General features: G+C 50.0%; 1 protein-coding gene across 3 annotated transcripts in view; it reads right to left on the bottom strand.

Moving 5' to 3' along the window:
* Positions 1–22,538, bottom strand: part of RPAP1 (RNA polymerase II associated protein 1) — a 97,627-nt gene that overhangs the window by 61,743 nt on the left and 13,346 nt on the right. For all 3 annotated transcript variants that reach the window (XM_040411723.1, XM_040411722.1, XM_040411724.1), the window contains exons 5-8: positions 15,870–16,050; positions 14,172–14,336; positions 5,567–5,743; positions 2,789–2,904 (exon numbers count right to left, since the gene is read on the bottom strand). In XM_040411723.1, the coding sequence (XP_040267657.1) occupies positions 2,789–2,904; positions 5,567–5,743; positions 14,172–14,336; positions 15,870–16,050 (639 nt within the window). The remainder of the gene's footprint in view (positions 1–2,788; positions 2,905–5,566; positions 5,744–14,171; positions 14,337–15,869; positions 16,051–22,538) is intronic.

Below are 22,538 nucleotides of genomic sequence, written 5' to 3' on the forward strand. Positions count from 1 at the left end.
CAGTCACTGTCCTGCAGCCTCTGACACCCTAGTGCAGGTTGTCAGAGTGCGGTTGCCAGGGGTGCTCACCAGGTTCTGCTCCTCGCTGTGCTCCAGGTCCACATTGCCTTGGCTCTTGCCAAGATCATGTGTCTTCGGCGCGTGATCCCGCGAGACCCACCTCTGGAGGTTACTGGTCTCGCGGGATTGCGCGCCCGAAGTCAGGGCCGGTGCAAGGATTTTTCAAGGCCCCCCGCCCCATCATTTCACATTTCTGCCCCTCATGATTCATGTCCATTTCTTGCCCCCCCCCCCCCCCCCATGTGCTAATATCATAGTGCCATCCTCTCCCCCTGCCCCCTAATGTGCCAGTATCAAGTGCCTCTCTCCCCCCCCCCTCCATGTGCCAGTATCATGCTGCCAATAGCCCCCCTCCCCCGTGGCAGTAAAGTAACAGTCCGGTATTTAAAAAAAAAAAACACTTTCAGAAAAGTTTCTCCTGGGATTCAAACTTACAACCTTTCACATCAGAGGCAAGGCATTTACCCACACAGCTATGAGAGCAGTATAGCCATGTACTTAAAAAAAAAAAAAAAAGTAAAGTAACAGTCCGGTATTTAAAAAAAAAAAACACTTTCAGAAAAGATTCTCTTGGGATTCAAACTCACAACCTTTCACATCAGAGGCAAGGCATTTACCCACACAGCTATAAGGGCTGTATAGCCAGTTACTTAAAAAAAAAAATATATAAAAGACTTCTACTGTAGATAACTTTGATAGTGTACATCCATACACATGACAGCTGCCCCAGTACACTGTGTATGGATGTAGAAGAGCTGGGTGTGTTGGGGCAGCTGTCATGTGTATGGATGTATACTAGGTATCAAAGTTACCTACAGTAGAAGTCTTATTTTTTATTTTTTTTAAGTAACTTTCAATACAGCTTTCATAGCTGTGTGGGTAAATGCTTTGCATCTGATGTGAAAGGTTGTGAGTTTGAAACTTTTCTGAAAGACAGCCTAAATGAGATTTAAAGAGGACCTTTCACCAGAATAAAACATCTAAACTAACTACACAGACGTGTAGAGCGGCGCCCAGGGATCTCCCTGCACTTACTGTTATCCCCGGGCGCCGCTCCGTTCTCCCGGTATAGCCTCCGGTATCTTCATAGTTAGGCTCCACCCAGGGGAACCTGACGGCGTCTCTTTCTCCTATGCTGTAGCGCTGGCCAATCGCAGCGCTCAGCTCATAGCCTGAGAGTTTTTTTTTTCTCTCAGGCTATGAGCTGAGCGCTGCGATTGGCCAGCGCTACAGCACGGGAGAAAGAGACGCCGGCAGGTTCCCCTGGGTGGAGCCTAACTATGAAGATACCGGAGGCTATAACGGGAGAACGGAGCGGCGCCCGGGGATAACAGTAAGTGCAGGGGGATCCCTGGGCGCCGCTCTCCATGTCTGTATAGTTAGTTTAGATGTTTTATTCTGGTGAAAGGTCCTCTTTAAATACACCAGGGTCTCGTAGCTGTGTGTCAGCTGATCGCTCTGCCCGAAGTGACTGAACAAACTCATACTCGCAGCGGCCTGCAAGTACAGGAACAGAAGGAGTCAAGGAGATGATGTCAGATGGGGGCGGCGGCCGGGTGCTACTGCTTGGACTCCAGGCAGAGTGCGCTCTACGCGGTGGCCTACTCTGCTTATGGGTGGCGCCGGCCCTGCCCGGAGACCGCATTTCATTCAGTTAAGATAGCAGCTCCTATGTGTTCGCGGGTGAACACGGCGAACTGGCCATCACTGCCGGGCAATTCACTGGTAAACCAAACACATTGCCTTGCAGGGCTAGCTCTGCTGAACGTAATGATACCTTTGTTACTTTATTCTGGAGAAAAAGTACTTTTAATCTATATGCAAATAAGCAATTAAGTGCACCAAAGGTGGGCCCAAACCACTCTGTGCACCCTTGCTCCTCTTTCTTCCTATGCAGCCCCTCCCTGATGTTCTTGATTGACAGGGCCAGACAGGATGACTAGGCAAGAAGAACCTAGCCCTGTTATTCAAGAAGGAGAAGGAGAGACTGACAGAAGAAAATTGTGCACAGAGTAGCTTGGGTCCGCCCTCTGTGCACTTAACTGCTCATTTACGTATGCATTAAGAGTACATTTCCTCCAGAACGAAGCAACAGATCGCTAAGGCTACTTTCACATCTGCGCTTTTGCTGCATGGGATCTCAAAACCACAGCAAAACGCTTCCGGTATTTTAAAACAACTGGCTGCATCCGTTCTGAACGGATCCGGTTGTATTATATTGAAAATGAAAAAGCCGGATCGGCACTAAATGGGCGCCGGATCCGTTTTTTTGTGTTCGAAAAAAAAAAAAAAAACTGATCCGGCACCATTGACTTGCATGGCTTTTGGTGCTGGATCCGGCTTCTTCAGTTCCCCATGCCGCACATAAAAACGCTGCTCGCAGCAATTGGGTGTCCGGCATGGGAACACAACAAACCGGAACGGAATGCATTCTGGTGCACTCCGTTCTGGTTTGCTCGGTTTTGTCCCCATTGACAATGAATGAGGACAAAATGGAGGCGTTGTGCTGCGGTTTTGATAGCCTGTCTCGGATCTCAAAACCAAACAGCACAACGCAGATGTGAAAGTAACCTAAGTGAAAGGGAATATTACTTTTAGAGGAGTTAGCCCTAGAAGGTGCTGTGCCTGGTTTAATAACATAATTCCCTGGTGACAGACTCCCTTTAAAATTATGTGAGTAGACAAAATGTAGAAAACCTGCAACAAAAAAAATCCAATATACAAATACCTTCTTAGTTTTCTTTTGTCTGATCTGCGGCAGGTCCTTTATCCACTCCAGCTTCTCAAGCTCCACCTTCTCCATATGCACCCACTCCTTCTGAGGCTTCACCGGGAGGTCCTCAACTAATGTGAAAGACTGGGATTGACTGAGCAGCTCTAACCAGTGGGAAGATTTTAAGATTTCCAAAGATACCTTCCAACATAGTATGAGATATTATATGGCACCTGCTAAAAGTAATGGCCAACCATGAAATACAAACGTCGGCCGCCTTATTTTCTCACCACCTGCGCCAGGACGGTCACTTTAACGCGATTTGATGTATTACTGCAATGTGCTTTTGTTGTAAGCTAGTGAAAACAAGAAGGCTGCATCTGTATGTGGTCGTACTAAGTAAAAGCTGCTCTTACAGCGTATATCAGCTTATAGTAGTCTGAAGTGGAGACCACAGTCCTCCATTAAAAGGGGTTGTCCCACAAAAAATATTCCACAGTTTTCAAACCAGCACCTGGATCTGAATACTTTTATAATTGCATGTAATAAAAAAATTTGAATAGTCAACTGAGTTATTCAATAAATGTAGCTGTATAGCGCCACCTGCTGTTTGTTTTTTCTTATTTCTTTGTCCTGCTCACTGAGAATGCTGCACATGCTCAGTTTCATCCTTCAACTGCCTCCTGAGCTGTGATAGGGAGAGCTGAGACACGCCTCCTGAGCTGTGATAGGGAGAGCTGAGACACGCCCCCTGAGCTGTGATAGGGAGAGCATGGGCACGCCCCCTGAGCTGTGATAGGGAGAGCTGAGACACGCCCCCAGAACTGTGGTAGAGAGAGCTGAGACACGCCCCCAGAACTGTGTTAGAGAGAGCTGAGACACGCCCCCAGAACTGTGGTAGAGAGAGCTGAGACACGCCCCCAGAACTGTGGTAGAGAGAGCTGAGACACGCCCCCAGAACTGTGGTAGAGAGAGCTGAGACACGCCCCCTGAGCTGCAGCAGAAAAGACACTCCCCTTGAGCTTTCAGCTTGATATAAATCTAGCAGAGCAATGAATGGGAAGATCTCTGGATCCATGTGAGGTACAGGGCTGGTTCTAGCTTTGTTAGAAAGAGGTTGTCATGGACTATATGAGGTCTGATTTTAATTTTTTTACATTAGTCATGGGATAACCCCTTTAAGTCATCAATATGCCCAGACAAGTTATGTGCACAGTAGTAATTCTTGAATGGTGAACCCTTTTAGGGACCATTAAAGTGAATCAAATCGAGGCATTCTCGGTGGCAGAATGTAGGTCAAACCCAGTGATAGTACTTGCCGAAGCTGTATTATTCGTGATACACACCTACATAAACATGGTCTGTTTCCTAGGGCCAGATGACAGCTGCAGCTGCATGTCTCAATGCGGTTGCAGTCATGGGTTGGGGTTAGTTGCAAACTCAAATCAATACGTGGCACCTATAAAAAGTAATGGCTGACCACGAAATACAGATGAAGCCAGCCTTATTTTGACACCAGTTGCGCCAGTATGATCCCTAGGGTTAGTTGCAAACTCAAATCAATATGTGGATTATCTTCATCTCATATCTGCAACATCTGCTGCTGCCGGACACCAACTATGCTATATGGGGTAGCTGCAGGAAGCTAAAACTGCAACTAACCCTAGCCTAATTCTGTTAAAGGGGTTTTCCCATCTCGAGGATAGGAGACAAATATCAGATAAGTACATGTTCCACCCTTGAGACCCGCTCGTATCTCCAAAACTGGGTCGTCCCCCCGAAGTGAAGATGAGCACAATGTGCATGCGTGGCATCCTCTCCATTCACTGCTATGGGATTCCCAACAATAGCAGAGCGAGCAGCTTGCTTCGTAAGTCCCAAAGCAGTGAATGTGGACCAAGTTGTGCATGAACGGCCATCTCTCCATTCACCGCTATGTGACTGACAGAAATAGCCAAGCCAACGCTCGGCTATTTTCGGAACTCCCACAGGGAAAAATGGAGGGAGGCCATGCTTGTGTGTCTGCACTCCCTTCACTTCGGGGGCCCCATTCTGGAGGCCTTCACCTATCTGTTACATATGCTAGCGAGGGAATCATACTATCTGACTCCTTAAGCTCCCCCGCCTCCATTGTTCCCACATAAACATTCGCGAATCACGTGACGCAGCAGCCAATGACTGGCTGCCGCAGCCACGTGATCCATGTCAAACTGGAGTGGGAGCGAAGGAGCCAGAACCCAGCAGTGGAATCAGGTTAATATGATACTTTCTGCAGGTCTGCCCATTGTAGGGGGAGTCTGCCTAAAAGGCCCTTGTGGATGGACAACCCCTTTAAGCTCAGTGTGTGTACATACACAAGGTCAACATGCTAAAAGTAAAGTTTCCATAAACTGACACAGGAAATGGGGGCGCCGGATCTCATAAGGAAAGCAAAGGGTGATGACATCATCGCAATGGACGGGGCTTTGATTTGTCAGAACCAGGGTTCCAGAGGTGAAGCCACATGAACAGGACAAAAGAAAGTGACAGCCCAGCTACACACTGGGAACAACACAAGACAGATCTCTGTCTGTGATATATATAGGGCCATAAATGTAATTCTTCTTTACGTTCACATTATAGGCACTCGGTTTTATAGGTGTGATGAGGATACTGCTATAATATTTAGAAGAACGAGAGAGTGAAAGCTATTTTTCCAAATGAAAGCATTGCCATGTTATGTTGAGCTCATCTTTAGTATTTAGTACTATTGATCCGCTCTGCAGAGGCCCTGTCGGGAGAATGATTGATTACCTGACGGCAGACTTGGATTTTCTTCATCCTTACTTGAAGTCTGCTCAGATGAATTTGTCGCTGCTGGACAATGAGGATGTTCCATATCGACCGTCTGGCGTTCCTCCGCTGAACTTGTGTTCTCCTGGGTGGTCTGGTTCTCCCTCTTCGATCTCAGGAAAGCAACCATCTTGGGGTCTTGCGGAGTGCAAATAAGCATATGAAAAGTTAAAAAGCTATAGGCGTAGATTCCAAGATTATTCAGTGAATCTGTATGAATAACGACTGTGCGGAACTCACAGAACTATAAGGGTCAGTTCACACAGAGTTTTTTGGCACAGCATTTATGCCTAAAAATCTGCTCCAAAAACACCTCAGAACAGCCTCTCATTCATTTTAATGGGAAGCAGCACTTGCTTCTTTTTTACACGTGTAAAAAAGAAGCAGCGTGTCCTATCTTGGGGCAGGATCAGCGCTGATTTTCCCATTTAAATTAATGGGAAGCAGAAAAAAAAAAACATACCATTTGAGATGTGCACATAAGCGCATTTTTTTCGTGCTTTAACGCGCCAGAAAACACTTATGGGAAAGGTACTATAGAATTTAATATAGTCAAAAATATGCCTGAAAAACGCTTTACAAAAAACATATAAAAAAACGCTCGTAATTTTGAGATGTAAAAATCTGCTTGGATTCAGCGCAGATTTTTTTAGGCTACTTTCACATCTGCTGGATCTGGCATGGATCTAGGGTTGCACCGCGTATGGAATTATCGATACCAAATCGATACTTTTGTACCCCGATCGATTCGATACCGGGATTTGCCTTTTACCGATACTAGGGTGCGCTAATGCGCAGCCTAGTATCAGAGAACATGGCCTGCGTTGCTCTCAGCGCACACCATGTTCTCCTCAGCCACTGCTGCCACCAATTACAAGAGAGAATGGAGGAGGATACCCCAGTATTAAAAACACTGGTGGCGCAGTGCGCCCTCCCCCCCCAACCCCCCAGTATTAAAGTAATTGGTGGCAGTGGCTACCGGGTCCCCTCCCCTCCTCCTCATTGGTGGTGCAGTGGCAGTTCCGATCGGAGCCCCAGCAGTGAAATCGCGGGGCTCTGATCGGTTACCATGGCAGCCAGGACACTACTGAAGCCCTGGCTGCCATGGTAATCTCCCTGCTGCTGTGTGCACAGAGCACAGGGCAGCAGGGAGAGTGTGAAGTCCTATTCACCCTGATAGAGATCTATTAGGGTGAATAGGACAAGGGATTAAACGATCCCAGATTCTAGCCCTTAAGGGGGAAAATGGTTATTTATTTATTTATTTATTTAAACTCTTTTTATTAAAAGAGAATGACACAAGTATGGCAAGGGAAAATGGTTATTAAATAAAAAGTTTTAAAAAAAAGTTTCAAAAACAAACAAAAAACAAAACACCAAAATATTAAGTATAAATCACCCCCTTTCCCAATTTTACATATAAAATATATAACAAATAAATAAGGAGACTTTTGTATTACTTACCAGTAAAGTCTCTTTCTCGCTCTTCCTTGGGGGACACAGGAAACCATGGGTATAGCTCTGCTCCCTAGGAGGCGTGACACTAAGTGAAAGCTGTAAGCCCCTCCTCCATCAGCTATACCCTTCAGCCTGGAGAGAGAGACTACCAGTTGCGTGTCCAAGTAGTGAAAGATAACCACCAACCGGAAAAAAAGAACTGTCAAGCCCCAACGTGGGCAACCAAGCCGGAACCACAACTGTAAACCCAAATGAAGGGTGGGTGCTGTGTCCCCCAAGGAAGAGCGAGAAAGAGACTTTACTGGTAAGTAATACAAAAGTCTCCTTTTCTCGCCCATATTCCTTGGGGGACACAGGAAACCATGGGACGTTCCAGAGCAGTCCCAGAAGGGAGGGACCAGAACAACTAGACCAACACCAGAGGCATCAATCAACTGCCGCCTGCAACACCAGACGGCCTAAAGCAGCGTCAGCCGACGCATGAGTATGCACCCTGTAGAACTTGGTGAAAGTGTGCAAGGAGGACCACGTGGCCGCCTTGCAAATCTGCTCCGTAGAAGCCCGATTCCTCTGAGCCCAGGAAGCTCCGATCGCTCTAGTGGAGTGAGCGGTAACACCAAGGGGCGGAACCTTGCCCTTGGCGAGATAAGCCTCAGTAACAGCCATCTTGACCAAACGGACGATAGTAACTTTGGACGCCGCCATCCCTCTGTGCGACCCCTCCGGAACCACAAAGAGCGAGTCAGTACGCCTGAAAGAGCTGGTCACCTCCAGGTAAACCTTGAGCGCCCTGACAACGTCCAGGCGATGAAGCTCCCTCTCCCGGGGGTGGGAAGGGGAAGGACACAAAGAGGGGAGAACGATGTCCTCGTTCAGATGAAAGGCGGAGACCACCTTAGGAAGGAAGGAAGGGACCGGACGAAGGACCACCTTGTCTTGGTGGAACACTAGGAAAGGTTCCAGACAGGAGAGTGCAGCCAATTCGGACACCCTCCGAAGAGAGGTGACGGCCACAAGGAAAATAACCTTGCAGGACAGAAGTCGCAAGGAAACCGTCCGCAAGGAGAAGCCTGGAGCGCTGAGAGAACCAGGTTCAGGTCCCAGGGCGGTACCGGAGGGCGGTACGGGGGAACCGCGTGAGCCACGCCCTGAAGGAAGGTCTTGACAGGACCAAGGGGGGCCAGTGGGCGCTGAAACAAAATGGACAGCGCAGACACCTGACCCTTCAAAGAACTAAGACCCAGACCTTGGGCGAGTCCGCTCTGCAGGAAGGACAAAACAGTGGGGAGAAAAAAGCGGAGCGGAGGAATCCCCAGATCGGCACAGAACCCCAAATAGGTCCTCCAGGTCCTATAATAGATCCTAGAAGAGGACGGCTTGCGGGCACGGATCATGGTGCGGACGACGTCCGCAGAAAAACCCCTACGTGTCAAGACGGTGGTCTCAACAACCACGCCGTCAAACGTAGGGACCTTAAACGCGGGTGGAAGATCGGTCCCTGAGAGAGAAGATCTTCCCTGGCGGGCAGCGGCCAGGGCGCGTCTGCCAGGAGCAGCATGAGGTCGGCATACCAAGACCGGCGGGGCCAGTCCGGAGCGACCAGAATCACCGAGACGCCCTCCGCCGCGATCTTCCGAAGGACTTTGGGCAGGAGTGGGATGGGAAGGAATATGTACGGACGCGCGAAGCCTCGCCAAGGACGAACGAGGGCGTCGGCTCCGCAAGCTCCCGGATCCCTGGCCCTGGACAGATAGGCGGGGACCTTGTGATTGAACTTGGAGGCCATGAGGTCCACGTCCGGCATGCCCCGACAAAGGCAAATGGCCTCGAATACCTCCGGGTGAAGAGACCACTCGCCGGGGTCGACAGTGGTGCGACTGAGGAAGTCCGCCGCCCAATTGTCCACCCCTGGAATAAAAATTGCCGATAGAGCCGGGACGTGGGCTTCCGCCCAACGGAGAATGCTGGTGACCTCCCGCATCGCTGCAGCGCTGCGAGTGCCCCCCTGGTGGTTTATGTATGCCACGGCCGTGGCGTTGTCCGATTGCACACGAACTGGATGACCCTTCAGCAGATGAGTCCAGTGTCGCAGAGACAGAAGGGCCGCTCTCAGCTCCAGGACATTGATCGAGAGTTTGGACTCCGATGGAGACCAAATGCCCTGGACGGATCGGGGAGGAAACACGCCTCCCCAGCCCAAGAGACTGGCATCGGTTGTAACCACCAACCAGTTGAGCGGCAGAAAGGACCTGCCCAGAAGAGGGGACTGTAACCACCAGCGGAGAGATGACCGCACCGGAGGCGATAGATGGAAGGGATGATCCAGAGACTGCGGCGATTTGTCCCAGGAGGAGAGGATCGCCCGTTGGAGAGGGCGGGAGTGAAACTGCGCAAATGGGATCGCCTCGAAGCAGGCAACCATCTGCCCCAAGACCCGCATGCAGAAGCGGGAGGACGGTCGACGGTGGAGAAGGAGACCCCGAATCGCCCGGCGGAGGGTCAATCGTTTTTCCGAGGGAAGACGTACCTCCGCCGCTCCCGTGTCTAAAAGCATTCCCAGGAAGACCAGTTGTCTGGAGGGGGGAAGGGAGGACTTGGGGAAGTTGATGACCCAACCGAACCTCGCCAGAGTCTCTAGAGTGAGATCCACGCTGGCAACCGCTTGAGAAAGGGACGGAGCCTTGATGAGGATATCGTCCAAGTACGGTAGCAGAAAAACACCCCTGGAACGGAGTAAGGCCAAAACCGGGGCCAGGACCTTGGTGAACACCCGGGGGGCTGTTGCCAGCCCAAAGGGAAGGGCGACAAATTGGAAGTGGAGGTCCCCCACGGCGAATCGGAGGAAGCGATGGTGACACCGGGCTACCGGAACATGGAGGTAGGCATCCTGTATATCGATGGAAGACATGAAGTCTCCCCGCTCCAGGGAAGCCACCGCGGAACGGAGGGACTCCATCCGAAACCGTCGAAGGAGGAGAAAACGGTTGAGCTTTTTGAGGTCCAAAATGGGCCGCACCGAACCTCCCTTCTTGGGAACTACAAAGAGGTTCGAATAGAACCCTTGGAACCTTTCCTCTAGAGGAACGGGGGTAATCACCCCTCTGTCCAGTAAGGCTTGAACAGCCGCGGAGAACGCAGCCGCGCTTTTCGGGTCCCGCGGCGGGCGGGAGCGAAAGAACCGATCTGGAGGGAAGGACGCGAATTCGATTTTGTATCCGGAGGACACAATTTCGAGAGCCCAGGCGTCGGAGACGTGAGCCATCCAGACGTCCCTGAAAAGGAGGAGCCGGCCCCCCACCCGGGTGGGTGGGGGCGCGCCTTCAGGCAGAGGACTGTTTTGCTGCGGGTGTGCGGGCAGCCTGCGGCCTGCGCCAGGAGGGCTGCGCCCGAAAAAACGGCTTCCTACGCTTATCCTGGGGAGGGACTGAAGCGGCAGCTGTGGGGGGAGCCCCAGAGGTCATGCGGGAGGACCGAAAACGAGATGCACTAGGTCGTCCGCGGGGGACGCCCCTGGCTTGGGGTTGAGGAAGATGGGTGCTTTTACCACCCGTGGCCTCCGAAATAAGCTCGTCTAGGCGGACCCCGAAAAGGCGGGAACCCGCAAACGGTAGCCCCGCCAAGGAACGTTTGGAGGCAGCGTCCGCCTTCCAAACCTTCAGCCAGAGTTCCCTCCTGACAGAAACTGCCAGGGCGGAGGAGCGTGCTATAACGGCTCCCGCATCAAGGGAGGCCTCACAAACAAAATTCCCGGCCCGAATAATAAGCTGGGCCAAGGAACGTAGGTCCTGGATGGGGACGTCCGAGTCCAACTCCTGCTCCAGCTGCGCACCCCAAGCAGAAATTGCTTTACCTGCCCAAGCAGAGGCAAAAACCGGTCTGAGGGCAGAACCGGAGGCAGCAAAAATGCCCTTGGAAAGGGTCTCCATGCGACGGTCCTCCGCTGACTGAAGAGAGGACCCGTCGGGAACAGGGATGGCCGTGTTCTTTGACAAACGGGCCACAGGGGGGTCCACCTTGGGTGGGGACGACCAGGTGACCACGACATCGGCCGGAAAAGGATAGCAAATGTCCAGCTTCTTGGGGTTGACAAAACGGGCGTCCGGGCGAGCCCAAGCCTTAGACACCACGGAGGAGAAATCAGAGTGGATTGGAAAAACTTTTGAGGCCTGCCTGGGTCTGATAAAGGAGACGCTAGCTGCGTCAGAGCTAGGGGGGTCATCTTGCACCTTAAAGGTGTCACGAATATCAGAGATGAGTTGACCCATCGCTGAGGCTAGCTTGGACGGCAGGGCCGAGTCCATTTCCAAATCTGAAACCGCCAATTCACCTTCAGAGAGCGAATCCTTTGGAGAGGAGAGGCCCGTCTGAGTGCGCACGCGTGGCGGGGAGAGGGAGGCATCCGAGGAGGAGGCTCGCTCTACTCTAAAACGCTTCTGAGAGTGCCTAGCTCGGGAAGGGTCACTAAGAGAGGGTGAACCCGCCGCAGCGGCAGAAGCGATGGACCCGGAGGGCGCGACAGTAAGAGTGGCGTCCTGCGGGGTAGGCGGCCTGTCTATTAGGCGGCCCACGACATGAGTGAGGCTTTCCACGGCCTGGGACAGGGATCTAGCCCAGTCAGGCGGGTCAGAGGAAGCAGGGAGCGACACAGCGGGCGACTGAGGCTGCGGTGGAGCTCGGCATGCAGGACAGTGCGGATCAGACTGCCCCCGGGGAAAGGCTTCCCTACAAGCGGTACAGGCATGGTACCAAGGCTTGGCGGCTGCAGAAGGGTCTGACATGGTGGAAAAAAAGTTGCACTTAAAGTGGGAGACCCCAGGTGAAAAACGGGGATCACACCCAAGTAACAGTACTGGTGGCACGGAGGGGGTTAACAGTCCTACCAGACCCAGATGATGCAAGCGGCAGACAGCAAGGGCAGCAGACTGAAGGGAGGCTGTGGAGGAGAGGCGGCAGGCACAGAGGTGAATAGCTTCAGGATCGGACGGCAGAGAGAGAGCTCCACGCAGCACCTGAGATGTGGAGCCCGACGAACCAGGAAGTAGCGGAGCGCATGTAGAAAGCTCCGCCCCCCCCCTTGCCGCGCTGAAGGAGAAGCAGAGCCGCGCGCGCGCGGCAAAATGATTTAACCCCCTAGGTAGATGAAGTGCCGGCCATGAAAAGGTGCCGTTCGCGCCAAGTAAGCGGCCCCCTGCCTGAATGTGACGACTCCTCATACAGCCGTCCCCCTGACTGCCCTGCCGTTGAAGTGGTAATCACCCCCCTAAGAACCACCTTGTCCTGGGTCTGCAACACCAGAACGAAGTCCCCCCCAAATGATGGCCGGTAAAGTTGCCGGCCCCGATATGCCCATGGGGGAGGGGGGGGGGGGTTGATGGACACCACGGAGAGATGTAGCAGCGGTGGGAGGGAGGGAAGGGGAGGCTGGAGCAGCCACTCTCACCATACGCTGTCTTCGCCCTCAATCCATCCAGCAGGGTCGCCCCTTCAGCCACTGGCACCGCAGTGGCAGGAAGCCGGGGGAGGGACTTGGCGTGCGGGCGACCCTTGAGCTGGCGGGACGCAGGGGAGCGAGGCTGCCCTGGTCCACCTTGTCTTCTGTGGGGGAGGCGGCAGTGCGGTATTACCGGCACTGGCGCGACTCAACCCCGGGAGAAAACAGAGGGGTCTAATGCGCCTCTGTTGTCCCTGTAAGTAGAAAAAAAACGAATTAAAAACAACAAATAACGCAAAAAATAAAAAATTATAGGAAAACAACCCTGCCTAAGCAGGGAGTGTCTTGCCTCCTTGGACACTAAGCAAAAACTGGCAGTCTCTTCTCCAGGCTGAAGGGTATAGCTGATGGAGGAGGGGCTTACAGCTTTCACTTAGTGTCACGCCTCCTAGGGAGCAGAGCTATACCCATGGTTTCCTGTGTCCCCCAAGGAATATGGGCGAGAAAAACATATTACATATCTCCTATGTAGTAAACACAGTAACAGAAAAAAATTAAATAAAAATTGCAATTTTTAGTCACCTTGTCCCCCTAAAAAAATAGGATAGGACTGTTCGATTATGGGCTGGACGTTCAATGAAATGCGGAATGCACGCAGCTTTTTTGGTGTTTTATTATTTTTGCATGGTATTGAATAGTATAGAGTATTGCAATACTTTTTTGATGGTATCGAAATCAAATCAAAATTTTGGTATTGTGACAACCCTACATGGATCAGCAAAAACGCTTCCGTTATGATAATACAACCGTCTGAACGGATTCTCTCTAAAGTGACCAAGACGGATCCGGCACTAAAACCATTGTAAGCCTGAAAAAACTGATCCAGCACCACTGACTTACTGTACATTGTGTTTCATGCCGGATCCGTCTTGATCAGTATCCCATGCCGCACACAAAAAAACGCTGCTTGTGTCTAGCATGGGAACGCAACCAAATGGAACGGAATGCATTCTGGAGCACTCCGTTCCGTTTAGTTCAGTCCCCATTGACAATGAATGGGGACAAAACTGAAGCGTTTTTTTCCTATGACGGATCTCAATACCGGAAAGGAAAACACAGATGTGAAAGTAGCCTTACAAGTGTATTCTGAAAATCAGCCATGTGAACTGACTCTTAAGGCTAGTTTCGCACCTGTCCTCTTCGGAAAGCTGTTCTTGCATAAAATGCTGGGAATCAGCAAGACAGAATCCGTTGCGTGCAGCGGTTTTTGTCAAACGATTCCCAGCATGTTTACTGGGTAGTGGCCGGATCTCTGCTGGACCCTATTAAAGTGAATGGGGTCCAGAGGTCCGGCAGGCAGACAGCAGTATCTGGCAATGCCGAATCCGGAGATCGCGGGGAGGTTGTTTTATGCTGGGACAACCTGCCGGAGAAAACGGCTGCAGATCTGAAACTAGCTTACGGCTGGGGCTACTCAGTCAATGCGACTAAAAACCACGCTTTGACCTGCAAGTTGCCACAACCACAACTGGACTGTCGCAAGAAATCCAACCCTGCTGAATTTCTGTCAGGCAATGGTCGTGGCAACCTGCAGGTCATAACACAACTCCATTCACTTACGTTACAGTTGCGGATAAGGTCGTCATATAGTGCTAGCCTACAGCTTCAGGTTCTTACCGAGCTGTGACATCAGCCGGTCACGTTCCTGAAATATCTCTTCTTGGGAAAGAGCCTTCAGCTTCTCTACGTTTTCTTGATGTATCCTCTCTGCTTCTTCATAACCTGTTGAACTTCGAAGGCCGTCCCCTGTTACCAAACAGGACTTGTCTGTGCGTGCGGCATCTGAAATAGAACAGTACGCCATAATATCAGTAAGACTCTTTAGCCTGAGGTTTATTTTTACTGCATTCAAATATAAGGTTACGGCTACAAGGCAACACAGGTCGAAGGTTTTGAATCTTGCACTGTGATCCCATTAATTTCTATGGGATCAGTGCTACTCTGTGATCCTGGCTGTGACCAGTGTCGCCTTGGAGCCGTACCCTAAGTGGGTCTGTTCACACAATATGCCACTGCATTGTAGCCATACTATTAGTAGCCAGTGCCCTGAAAGAGTACACCAGACACACAGTTTATGAGTCCAGTATTTTCATCAGGCGCTCCGCTCACCTCTCTCTGTAGTCACTGACAGGCCACTGTGTATATTTGCATTCTGGGGTCATGGGGGTCAATTATTAACCTGAAATACACCTACATTTACTTGTGCCGCAATCTGCGACTTTTCTCCGCTTACGCCAGGTCTAAAAATGTGGACGTGGTGTGGGCTGGGAAGGGGACGGGCCAGGAGGCCCGTCTCATTCATCATTTTCTTCGCCTAATTTAGGCGTCAAATTCGGCAACAAAGCCGAAGTTATGGAGAGGCCGGCACCTCTTCCTATATTCGGCAATCCACCGCCAGCACAGGGGGTTTATTAAGACCGGCGTCTAAAACGCCGGAATTAATAAATGACCCCCTATGTGTCTAACAGGGCCAATTTTCAGGCAGTTTTCGTTACTAGTAGTACGGACCGGTAGCTGCAATATGCTGCCCTTACACAGGGAAGCGATTAAAGTGGGCAGATCATTTGAAAGACCAGCATGTAATACCACATTGTCCCTGCAGGGGTCACCATCTTCGCCGACTATATCCGCTGTTCACAAGTTTCAGATGCGACACTTGGGCCAAGAAAAACAGGTGAAATTAAATAATGGGAAACCCCTACCCAATATCATCCTTTGGGTCATTGATGAATTCCTACCCTGGAGGAAATCACTTTATGGAAATTAAAGGGGTTATCCCATCACAATGATCACTGTTAAATCTGTTAATGATTTGACAGTGATCATTTTTGTAAATACATTTTATTACCCAATTCCCACCCTTTTTGAGAAAAACGTCTCTCCTGTCGAATCCGGCCGGGCCGCCCTTGCGCAGAAGACTGAAGATTTTCTCCCGGCCGGGCAATGTCCTGAACGCCCACGCCTGGCGCGCATGCGCCATGATGACTTATTCCTGGCCAGTATAGTACAGAGCTGCGAACATGCACGCCGGCTCTGTACTATACAGGCTAGGAATAAGTCACCATGGCGCATGCGCGGCGGCGTGCGCGTTCAGGACATTGTGCGGCACGGCCGGGAGAAAATCTTCAGTCTTCTGCGCAAGGGCGGCCCGGCCGGGAGAAGACGTCAATGAAGCCCAGCCGAATCCAGGAAGTGAACGTCGCGCTCGCTGCAGGTAAGTATGAAAACGGATGATGGGAATACCCCTTTAAGTCTCATATTACCGATGTAATAATAACAGCTGGTACTAGAGGCGTACATTCAGTGGTCATTTACCTGTTGTTTTTGTTGTTTGCGAAGATTTCATTTCGTCCGAGGGAATGACATTCACCGGATTTACAGAGGGTCCACGCTGTGGTTGGGCTGTAGAGGTGTCGCCACTTTTCGCTGCCTCAGAGGCCCTTTTGGCAGCCATTTTTTGAGCAAAGATGCTTACCTTTCCAGATTTTGGAATAGCCTTCAAAAAGAAGAGATACAAGATAACACCTAGGTTAAAGGGTACGTCTACTTGTGCAACTATCATCCCCCGTGCGCCAGGGCATAGAGTAGATTATAGAAAAGTGGCGTAAAAGACAATACATGTGGCAGGCCCGCTGGCCCCGACTCCTTCTCCAACCTCGCTTTGGCCCCTTTTTGGGAAAGTGGCATAAAAGATTTTTGCACAAGTGATGTTAAAACTACAACGACCGGAAGACTAGATGTTGATAAATGCTGTAACATTTATGGTATTTTCTTTTGTTTCTTTATAACTTTCTTCTTTTATTTCTATAACTTTTTGTTTATTAAAAAAGATGATTAGACTTCCTATGCAAATTACTGTACGTGCTCTGGAACAATATTACTTTGATATCTCCATTGGAAATAAGTATATTTAATATTAACACATACGATGATTTGTACAATCCTTTTTTTCTGCACAAAATCTTGAAAAACCCAATAAAAATCATTTTGATGGAAAAAGTCACAAACACGCAGTTTGCCACTTTTAAATTTTCTAATGTCATTTTAGATTTCTGACTTTTTTTTTTGAAAAAATAAAAATAAAAAATCCTGCTCGGACAACCCCTTTATATATAATGGACATAACATCAACGCCAGCTCTCAGCAATATTTATTTGAACATTTTTTTTCTGAACCCGCTTTCAAATTCCTTAATGAGGCATAAGGGGGTCCTGATGGGGGAGCCTACTTGGGACACCCCTCTAGTAGCCAGATCGGAGAGATTCTTACAAAGAGTGACACGACCTGTCGACATATTACAGTCGGCCATTCATCAGATGAGAGCTGACTACTGCATTAACTTTTAAAAAAAAGTGTTGTCATACTGAAACAAATGGAGTCATTTATTAAAACCAATGTTTTAGACGCCGGTCTTAATACCCCTTGTTATGGTGCATAATGCGCCTAAGTCACGTAGAGGTGTTGGCCTCTACATAACTTAGACACAGCCATCGCAGGCCTAAATCTACACTAGCTCACTTGCTGGCGTAGATTTAGATAATTTTCTACGCCTAAGGCCTCATGCACACGGCCGTTGTTTTGGTCCGCATCAGAGCCGCAGTTTTGGCGGCTCAGATGCGGACCCATTCACTTCAATGGGGCCGCAAAAGATGCAGACAGCACTCCGCATCCGTTGCTCCGTTCCGTGGCCCCGCAAAAAAAAAATATAACATGTCCTATTCTTGTCCTGGCTTTGCGGACAAGAATAGGCAGTTATATTAAAGGCTGTCCGTGCCGTTCCGCAAATTGCGGAATACTTACGGACGCCATCCGTGTTTTGCGGATCCTCGATTTGCGGACCGCAAAACACACAACGGTCGTGTGCATGTAGCCTAAAACAAACGTAGAAAATAATAAGACGGGCTGGGCGGCCTGCCACCTTTTTTTTTTAGACCCAGCGTGAGCGGGGAAAAGTCACAGATTCGGCTGCAAATCCCCTTTGCAATCGAATCTGAAGAATTGGCGTATATCTAATAATAAATTACCCCCCAATGTCTTTAAGGGGATGTCTATAAAGGATGTAAACTGCAGCAGAGAAATTCGAAGCAGTCTGCAGGTGTTACATGGGGATTTGTCCCAGCTTTTGCTCCCATGTGTAAAAGGTGAAAACCACAGAAGAAATCTGTAGCACAAAATGAACATTCTGCAGATTTAAAATCCGCATCGCAGATCCAGTTGCGCTGCAGATTTCATTTATTTTCTATGTGTGGATGAGATTTGCTGATTCTGTAATACATGACAGCAATACGTAGCGTATCCTCCTGGAGTGGACATCCCCTAAGTAAGGCTGTGTGTGAATTAGGGCTCATGCCCACAAACGTAAGGGCTCCGTGCCCGTACTGCAGACCGCAAATTGCAGTCCGCAATGCATGGGCACAGACCGTGGGGCAGCCGCATGCGGATCGCGGACCCATTCACTTGAATGGTGTCAGCGATCCGCATCCGACGGTCCGCACCGCAAAAAAGTAGTGCATGCGCTACGTTTTTTTGCGGTGCGGAGGCATGGCCAGAAACACCACGGAAGCACTCCGTAGTGCTTCCATGGGGTTCCGATCCGTGCCTCCGTTCCGCATCTCCGTGATTGCGGACCCATTTAAGTGAATGGGTCCGCGATCCGTGATGCGGAATGCACACGGCCGGTGCCCATGAATTGCGGACCCGCTGTATGCGGGCCGCAATACGGCCATAGGGGGCACACGGTTGTGTGCATGAGCCCTTAGGACAGGCATCGGCGTGGGGTAGGAAACTTGACATGGAGATTCTTTGTGAATTATTACTCTTTGCTACAATGACTTTTATAACCAGTATAACACGGTGGATTTAAAAGCGTCTGAGCTGCGAGCTCTCCTCCAATGGTTTCCTGGCTAATGAGCTGTCTATGCAGGGCACAGAAAGAAATCCATCATGTTTCATAGTTTCCAAGGAAACTATGTCACTGGATCATGTATTTCCAGGCAACGTCACTAATGTCTGAAAATGGCTTTGCACGCAAGAGATGAAGTAGATTTCAGGGAGAGCAGAGTGCGGGTGGCATCCTCAGATCTGCAGTTTATAGTGCAGATGGGTATAATGCAGTCTCTGGCACTAGCATCAATGTGTGGGATCTACGGGCACTGTGATAGTTTCCCTTCACTTGTGGCTGCCCGAGGCAACATGTTGTATTCTGTACATGTGGTGGCAGTATCTCGGCCTTCTGGCTGACTCCCAGGACACAGTTGCCACGCATGTCGTTGCCTGCGGTAACAGCTGCAGTGTGATAAGGGTTTGTACACTTCCCCTGTATGTGGCTGTTTTCCCTTGCCTGGTCTAGGAAGGGTTAACTCCCTTCTGTGTGTGTGAGCACTGGGTGTATCTGTGTGGGTGTGGCTACTTGGGCTTAGAGTTGTTGCGATACCAAATTTTTGATTCGGTTTCGATACCATGAAAAAGTATTGCGATACTCGATACCATTCGATACCACGCGAAAAAAATAAACAAAAAAAGCCACGTGCATTCCTCATTTTTAAAAATGGCGAATCGCGCAGTTTTTATTTTATTTTTTCTGTTCCGGCATTCACCACCTAGATTTTTTTTTTATATTTTAATAGTTTGGACTTTTCTGACGTGGCGATGTAATATGTTTATTTATATATTTTATATGTGAAATTGGAAAAAGGGGGGTGATTTATACTTCATATTTTAGTGGGGGGTTTTTTTTTCACTTTTTATTTAATAACTATTTCCCCCCTTAGGGGCTAGAACCTGGGATCTTTCATCCCTTTTCCTATTCACCCTGATAGATCTCTATCAGGGTGAATAGGACTCCACACTGTCCCTGCTGCTCTGTGCTTTGTGCACACAGCATCAGGGATGTTACCATGGCAACCAGGGCTTCTGTAGCGTCCTGGCTGCCATGGTAACCGATCGGAGCCCCAGGCTTACACAGCTGGGGCTCCGATCAGAAGCTGCCACTGCACCACCAATGAGGGGGAGTGGAGAGGTCCCTGTGGCCACTGCCACCAATGATTTTAATACTGGAGGGTTGAGAGGGGCCGGCGCACTGTGCCACCAATGATTTTAATGGGATGGGGGGATTGAGGGGGGGGGGCACACTGCACCACCAATGATTTTACCCCTTTATACAGGAGGCGGGTACTAGCAGATCAGCGGCAGTTAACTGCCGCTGATCGCAGCTCCCTGTCAGGGGCAGGGTGCCGGCAATGCGATTCTGCTGCCGGCACCCGCCTCCTGTATGTGTTAAAGACTGACTACTGTATATGAGTCTAGACTTTCACTATTAGGCCACACAGAGCGGCGCCCAGCGATGTCTCAGCACTCACCATTTAGTCCTGGGCGCCGCTCCGTTCGCCCGCAGTGCCCCATTACTGTCTCCTCTCCTGCTCCACATGCTGCTGATTACTATCGGAGCGATGGGAGGAGACATCAGCTTCACTAGTGGGCGTTCCTTCTCCCTGGCTGTAGCGCTGTCCAATCGCAGCGCAGGGAAAAGGAACGCCCACTAGTGAAGCTGATGTCTCCTCCCATCGCTCCGATAGTAATCCTATCATTGGTGGCGCAGTGCGCCCGCCCCTCCTCCGCCCCTCTCTTCTCATTGCCGCCCCTCCTCCACCCCCTCTCTTCTCATTGCCGCCCCTCTCTTCTCATTGCCGCCCCTCCTCCGCCCCTCTCTTCTCATTGCCGCCCCTCCTCCGCCCCTCTCTTCTCATTGCCGCCCCTCTCTTCTCATTGCCGCCCCTCCTCCGCCCCTCTCTTCTCATTGGTGGCAGCGGCAGCAGCACAGGGGGAGGGAGGACAGCTTCCTTCTCCCCGTGCTGCTGAGAGAGAACATGAGCGCGCCGATAGCAGCGCGCTCATGTTCAGAGATACTAGACTGCGCAGAAGCGCAGCCCAGTATCGAAAAAAACGGAAATCCCGGTATCGTATCGATACCGGGACAAAAGTATCGATTGGGTATCGAAATTTCGATACCCGCAACAACCCTACTTGGGCTATAAAGCCTCTGCTGAGAGCAGTAGTCAGAGGGGTACTTCAGCCAAGGTCTGCTGGAGTCATCCTCCTACTTTATACCATCTGCCAGTGAGGGCCACCCTTGTGGTCATAAATGTTGTTATGTGGTGTCTGTTATTATTGCAGCTATGGTTCTGGCTTCCTGTGTGTTTATGTGTGCTGTGTCCTTTCATGTCTGTGTGTGGACTTCAGCACTTGTGTCCAGGGATCCAGTCAGTGTGTCTGTGGCAGGTAGAGGTGGAAGTCTTTCACTCTCCTGCCATATCCATAGTCTGTTTATGTTTATATCCCGTTGCAGCTCGGCCAGTTTTAGACTCCTGTTTCTCCGCATCCAGGAGGAACGGGCTGTCTACCCAGCTCCTAGTTCAGGGATTGGCGGAGGGTGAGTAGGGATCCGAGGTTCCTGAGCATGAGCCCTCCTACCTTCAAGGTCGGCTCATGCAGCTAGGAGTCAGGGTCAGATTAGGGATGCGATAGGAGCTGACCTGCTCCCTAATTCTGTGGTCCTGGCCGAGCAGCCACTTACATCTCCTGGCATCGCACGGCTGAGGGTTTTCCCCATCCTCAGCCGTGACAGCTTGGTTTTAACGTAACTTTATTCTTTCATGAGTTATTTACAAGTTTCTCTTTGTTTACAGCCATTGACATTTCGCCGAGGTTAACACGTGAGGAGCGGATAGAAATTGTGTTGATGTCTGGTGAACGCAATAACCGGGTCATTGCAGCAGATTTCAATGCAAGACACCCTACGAGACCACCCATCTCCCAGGCTACAGTTAGCAAACTGCTTGCTAAGTTTTGTGAAACTGGTTCAGTGTTGGGTTTGCCAAAATGTGGACGTATGAAATCTGTCTCTAATGAAGAAACATCAGTGGCTGTCCTAACTTCATTCAGCAAGAGCCCACAGCGTAGCACTCGCCGCATGTCACTGGAGAGTGGCATTAGTCGAACATCCCTTCGGCGGATATTAGCTACTCACAAATGGCACCCTTACAAACTCCAGCTACTGCAGCATCTCAACGAGGATGACCCAGATCGGCGCACTGAATTTGCAGAATGGGCAAAACAAAAATTGGAACAGGACCCTCAGTTTACGCAGAAGATTTTGTTCAGTGATGAGGCAAACTTTTATGTGAACGGTGAAGTTAACAAACAAAACCACCGCTATTGGTCTGACACTAACCCACATTGGATAGATCCCTCCAAGACTGTTGGAACAAAAAAAGTGATGGTATGGTGTGGTATATGGGGTACAAAGATAGTGGGGCCATACTTCATCAATGGAAACCTCAAGGCCACTGGATATGCGAAATTGCTACATGATGATGTGTTCCCCTCTTTATGCACTGAAGCTGGCACGTTCCCTGAGTTTTTCCAGCAAGATGGTGCACCACCACATTATGGGTGTCAGGTCCGAGCATTCCTAGATGAACAGTTTCCTGGAAAGTGGATTGGTCGTCGTGGGCCAGTTGAATGGCCCCCAAGGTCTCCCGATCTGACCCCCTTAGACTTTTATCTTTGGGGTCATCTGAAGGCAATTGTCTATGCTGTGAAGATACGAGATGTGCAGCACCTGAAACTACGGATACTGGAAGCCTGTGCTAGCATTTCTCCTGCGGTGTTGCTATCAGTGTGTGAAGAGTGGGAGAAGAGGGTTGCATTGACAATCCAACACAATGGGCAGCACATTGAACACATTTTATAAAAGTGGTCAGAAACTTGTAAATAACTCCTGAAAGAATAAAGTTACGTTAAAACCAAGCACACCATTGTTTTTCTTGTGAAATTCCCAATAAGTTTGATGTCACATGACCCTCTTCCTATTGAAAAAACAAAAGTTGGATTCAAAATGGCCGCCATGGTCACCACCCATCTTGAAAAGTTTCCCCCCTCACATATACTAATGTGCCACAAACAGGAAGTTAATATCACCAACCA

This window comes from Bufo bufo, chromosome 11 (genome assembly GCF_905171765.1).
Source record: "Bufo bufo chromosome 11, aBufBuf1.1, whole genome shotgun sequence".
NCBI lineage: Eukaryota > Metazoa > Chordata > Amphibia > Anura > Bufonidae > Bufo > Bufo bufo.